Source organism: Somniosus microcephalus, chromosome 24 (assembly GCF_052327205.1).
Source record: "Somniosus microcephalus isolate GS21.2 chromosome 24, FLI_Smic_1.0, whole genome shotgun sequence".
In the NCBI taxonomy this organism is placed as follows: Eukaryota; Metazoa; Chordata; class Chondrichthyes; order Squaliformes; family Somniosidae; genus Somniosus; species Somniosus microcephalus.
This window is the reverse complement of record NC_141010.1, coordinates 5,273,606-5,279,311: the sequence shown is the minus strand read 5'-3', so window position 1 is coordinate 5,279,311 and position 5,706 is coordinate 5,273,606. Positions and strand designations below refer to the sequence as shown.

The 5,706-nt window shown below is 47.9% G+C and overlaps 1 protein-coding gene across 1 annotated transcript; it reads left to right on the top strand.

The window, feature by feature from the left end:
• Positions 1 to 1,197: 1,197 nt before the first annotated feature.
• Positions 1,198 to 3,226, top strand: prr15lb (proline rich 15 like b). Its single transcript, XM_085966128.1, has one exon. It carries the CDS (start codon positions 1,571 to 1,573, stop codon positions 1,889 to 1,891), a length of 321 nt encoding a protein of 106 aa, XP_085822254.1. The 5' UTR covers positions 1,198 to 1,570; the 3' UTR covers positions 1,892 to 3,226.
• Positions 3,227 to 5,706: the final 2,480 nt, after the last annotated feature.

Below are 5,706 nucleotides of genomic sequence, written 5' to 3'. Positions count from 1 at the left end.
TGTGGGAGCTTGCTGTGCACAAATTGGCTGCTGCGTTTCCTACATTACAACAGTGACTACACTTCAAAAAGCACTTCATTGGCTGTAAAGTGCTTTGGGACGTCCTGAGGTCGTAAAAGGCGCTGTAGAAATGCAAGTCTTTCTTTCTTTTTAGCCTGTTGGGGCACAGGGGCCAAAATCGCCCCCCTGGACCTTGGCCGCGGTGTCATAGAGTTATACAGCACAGAAAGAGGCCCTTCAGCCCATCGTGTCCACGCCGGCCATCAAGCCCTGTCTATTCTAATCCCATTTTCCAGCACTTGGTCCGTAGCCTTGTATGCTGTGGCATTTCAAGTGCTCATCTAAATGCTTCTTGAATGTTGTGAGGGTTCCTGCCTCTACCACCCTTTCAGACAGTGAGTTCCAGATTCCAACCACCCTCTGGGTAAAAAAGTTTTTCCTCAAATCCCCTCTAAACCTCCTGCCCCTTACCTTGAAACTATGCCCCCTGGTTATTGACCCCTCTACTAAGGGGAAAAGTTCCTTTCTAGCTACCCTATCTATGCCCCTCATAATTTTATAACCTCAATCAGGTCCCCCCTCAGCCTTCTCTGCTCCAAGGAAAACAACCCCAGCCTGTCCAGTCTCTCTTCATAGCTGAAGCGCTCCAGCCCAGGTAACATCCTGGTGAATCACCTCTGCACCCTCTCCAATGCAGTCACATCCTTCCTATAGTGTGGCGACCAGAACTGCACACAATATTCCAGCTGTGGCCTAACTAGCGTTTTGTGCAGCTCCATCATAACCTCCCTGCTCTTATATTCTATGTAAGAAGTCACACAACGCCAGGTTATAGTCCAACAGCTTTATTTGAAATCACAAGCTTTCAGAGCGCTGCTCCTTCGTCAGGTGAATGAAAGCAAGTATCCCATATGCCTTTTTAACCACCTTAGCTACCTGTGCTGCTGCCTTCAGGGATCTATGTCCATGCACACCAAGGTCCCTCTGATCCTGTGTATTCTGCACTAACAGCGCCCAGACTGGGGCTTGAACCCACCCCACTCTCAGGGTTACAGGAGTTGCAAGGAGAGTTTTTGCAAAGTTATTGTCGGAGTTTCGCACTCCCAAATATGTAAAATCTTCCAGACTCGCCCAATCATCGAAGCCTGGCTCTCAGCCACGTGACAGGGAGAGGTCAGTTTCATTGAAACATTGACAGGTGAGGGAGTCACCTACACCTGCTGCGAGAGAGACTGACTCACAGAGACAGAGAGAGACACAGGCGGAATAGCAGCGGAGTCTGGGACCAGCAGAACCTGGAGTCAGAGAGCGAAAGCTGGGAAAGGCTGCAACAGGAGACCCGAGGGGAACTTGGAAGGATCTCAGAGACCCAGCTCACCCCCCAGAACCGGGCTCTCTCCTGCAGCAACTCTTGCCCCCACTGCCCCCGGAGACATGATCCGAGCCAGCAGCTCCCGGAGCCGGTCCTAGGGGCCTCCGTGTGATCTTCGCCCAGCTCGGGGAACAGGTGCGGCGACCTTTCGGCTTCAGACTCATTCTCTGCAACGCTTCGGTCCGGGGGCTTGGAGCCATGGGCGACGGAGCCACTGCGAGCTGGTGGAAGTTCACCTTCCTGCGGAAGAAGAAGAGCGGCCCCAAGGTGCTGTACGAGCTCCCGGTGGACCGGAGCAACACCGACAGCAAGGAGTGCGGGGACAGGGAGAGCCAGAGCAGGGCAGACTCCGAGCTGGAAGCCAAGCTGGAGAAGATCGTGGACAAAAGCACCAAAGGCAGGCACGTGAGAGTCTCCAACTCCGGCAGGTTCAAGGAGAAGAAGAAAGTGAGGTGCAGTCTGTCGGAAAACCCCGGCCTCTTTAACGATTCGGAGAACGGGGGCGGCTCGAACCCGTGAACATGCACCTGGACCTCGCTTCGATCAAAGGACTGCCCTTGACGATTCTGAATGAGAAGAGGCTTCTCGCCCAGACAGCACAGAGTGAGCTCCATCAATTCCCGAATGGGTTAACCAGCAAATCACTTAAAGGGTTAACCAGAAACCCGCTTAAAGGGTTAACCAGCAATCCACTTGGTTATCTCCTGCAGTCCAGTTTAAGGGTTAATTCCTGCAATCTATTTGAAGGGTTAACCAGCAATCAAAGGATTAACCCCTGCAATCCGCTTAGGGTTAATTTCCCCAATCCAATTTAAAGACAAACCTCTGGAATCTGTTTAAATTCAGAAGAAACATTTTTTCACTGTGATATTTCATTTTGAACAGTCGTTTTATAAAAGACAAGATTGTCTATTTTCATTTTTTTTAAAGTTTGGCTTAGCAATGAATTGAATTCAGAAAGCCCTGGGTTTCCGAATGTGATTGGTGTCTGAATGTGAAATTAATATTCCATGGATGTTTCCTGGAGGGACTGCAAGTGAAGACTTGTGAAGAAGGAGTGGGAGTGAGGGACCGTGTGAAGGAGGAGTGGGACTGAGGGACCGTGTGGAGGGGGAGTGGGACTGAGGGACCGTGTGAAGGAGGAGGGGGACTGAGGGACCGTGTGGAGGGGGAGTGGGAGTGAGGGACCATGTGAAGGAGCCAGAGGGGAGGATATTCCACTCTACTGATGTGGACATGCTGCATCCATCATGACTGAACATTTCAACCGAACATTGTGTGTGTGAGTGGGTGTGCAAATCACACAGATTGTGAGTGAGTGTGCGAATCACAAGGATTAAGGCAAAGGTATGATTTACTGCTTGAAGTAAAAAAAAAACTACACTGAATTGTGTTGAGTGCATTTTATGTTTAGCCAACAATGAGATTTTGGGTCACAGGGAAGTGGGTTTTGGCTCTACACCAACCTACTGTACAGTGTAATCAAGGGTACTGGTTTTAATGGGAAACACACGGATTGTCACAGTGTGACTGACAAAGGGTTCTAAAGGTCCCTTAATTAAGATCATTTAATTAAAATCAGAATTTGACGATGTGGCTCAGTGTCAGATTTTTTGATAATGCCTTGGGACATTAAAGGCGCTATATAAATGTAAGTTGTTATTCAGTCATCATAAACCGGTGGCAGAAACTTGGTGAACTGAAGTCAGACCAGGTTTGGGTGCTGTGTGTGTGTGTGTGTGTGTGTGTGTGTGTGAGAGAGAGAGAGAGAGAGATTATCTCTTGTAGGAAGCGTCACGTGGTGTAACTGCAACTGTGTGATGGTACCTTTTAATATTAAAGTTTAAAAAGGTTCCCGGATTGTTTACTGCACCAGCTTTAGAAACTGCAGGACAACTTCCCAGACGTCGGTTAACAACACTGAGAGTGTCTTAAATATTCATCTTTAAGTACATGTGTGTAGGGCACCAGGAACTTTCTGCTGGTGTCTGTTCAGGACAGTAGCTGCTGTATAAAGGCAGAATGACAAGTAGAACCATAGAAATTTACAGCACAGAAGGGGGCCATTCGACCCATTGTGTCTGTGCCGGCCAAGAAAGAGCTCTCCAGCCTAATCCCACTTTCCAGCTCTCGGTCCGTAGCCCTGTAGGTTACGGCACTACAAGTGCATATCCAAGTACCTTTTAAATGTGATGAGGGTTTCTGCCTCTACCACCCTTTCAGACTGTGAGTTCCAGACCCCCACCACCCTCTGGGTGAAAAAAAGTTCTCAACTCCCCTCTAATCCTTCTACCAATTACTTTAAATCTATGCCCCCTCTCTGCTAAGGGAAATAGGTCCTTCCTATCGACTCTATCCAGGCCCCTCATCATTTTATACACCGCAATTAAGTCTCCCCTCAGCCTCCTCTGTTCCCAAGAAAACAACCCCAGCCTATCCAGTCTTTCCTCATAGCTAAAATTCTCCAGTCCTGGCAACATCCTCGTAAATCTCCTCTGTACCCTCTCTAGTGCAATCACATCTTTCCTGTAATGTGGTGACCAGAATTGCACGCAGTACTCTAGCTGTGGCCTAACTCGTGTTTTATACAGTTCAAGTGTATCCTCCATTTTGAAGACAGAATGATTACTGGCCTCCGTTCAGTTTGCACCAGCTTCACACATTGAGTACTTGAGGCCTTATTCGTGATCGATACTGTGAAGCTGGGATGGTGTTGGAGGGAAGCGGCAGTGCCGCTGTTTTATCCTCTGCCCCCAAAGTGCTACGTGGCGGATGTTTTAAAAAAATTAATTCGTGGGAGGTGGATGTCGCTGGCAAGGCCAGCATTTATTGCCCATCCCTAATTGCCCATGAGCCACCTTCTTGAACCGCTGCAGTCCGTGTGGTGAAGGTACTCCCACAGTGCTGTTAGGCAGGGAGTTCCAGGATTTTGACCCAGTGACGATGAAGGATCGGCGATATAATTCCAAGTCAGGATGGTGTGAGACTTGGAGGGGAACTTGGAGGTGGTGGTGTTCCCATGCGCCTGCTGCCCTTGTCCTTCTAGGTGGTAGAGGTCGCGGGTTTGGGAGGTGCTGCTGAAGTGTTGTCTAATATGTTAGCCACATGTGGCTAATTGGGAATCCAGGATATGACTAATTGCATTTCTTCGTACATTAAAAAATAAGTAATAGACACAGTCGTTGGTCATGTGATCTCAATACTCATATTTGCACTGCGGTATGCACGTGAACTTTAACCCTTCCGTGGGTTTGTTGGTAAAATGGTAAGACAAAAATCAGAGTGTCGAGTGTTTTTTGTTCATTGACTGTTTTACTTTCTCAGTTACTGAATGGTGCTAGATATTAAAAAGAAAGGAAGACTTGCACTTATATAGCGCCTATCATGACTTTGGTGCTTTGCAGCCAATGAAGTGTTTTTGAAGTGTAGTCACTGTTATAATGTAGGAAACGCGGCAGCCAATTTGTGCACAGCAAGCTCCCACAAACAGCACTGTGATAATGACCAGATAATCCTGTGTTAGTGATGTTGGCTGCAGGATAAATATTTGCCTAGGATACCGGGGAGAACTCCCCAGCTCTTCTTCGAAATAGTGGCCGTGTGATCTTTTACGTTCAGCTGAGAGGGCAGACGGGGCCTCGGTTTAATGTCTCGTCTGAAAGACGGCACCTCCGCCAGTGCAGCACTCCTGCAGCACTGCACTGGAGTATCCACCTAGTTTGTGTGCTTAAGTCTCTGGAGTGGGACTCGAACCCACAACCTTCTGACTCAGATGGTTAAATAAATATCCACGTGCGACGTACATTTACCTGTATTGTATGTAAGGCATTTTCTACTTAGATTAGTGCATGTGGCTAACACGGAGGCACTGTAGTCACACCTGTGACTACTCAGCAATGTCTATTGGATATCACTGGGTTAGAAGGTAAGCACTCTGAAACTTGGGGCTTATCAGAGGTCATTTATAACATTTCCACCTGTGTGGTGATTGTATGATCTTTGAGAGACAAATGCCTCATGTAATTTGCAAAAAATAAGTGATATCTGATCTATTTGCAAAATTGAAAGGACACTCATTCATTTTTTAAACGAAAACAAAAATCATAAACCGAGGTTTCAGTTTGCAACTCAGGCAGGGCAGCATCTCATCCTGAATAGAGGCTCAGCATCCAAATCCTGCCCATTAAATCAAACGGTTCCACTGCCGCTGTAGCTCAAACTATCTCTGCCGCTGTCTGGGAACAAGTCGGTTTCAAAAGCCAGCCAAGGCATCTGACACCAGATTGAGGGTAAAATGTTCAGGGTCCTCAAACGCAGCCTTTGCACGGGGACCC

What these genes read in the sequence shown, in the direction of transcription:
- prr15lb (XM_085966128.1), top strand. Translation starts at nt 1,571, where the DNA reads ATGGGCGACGGAGCCACTGCGAGCTGGTGGAAGTTCACCTTCCTGCGG.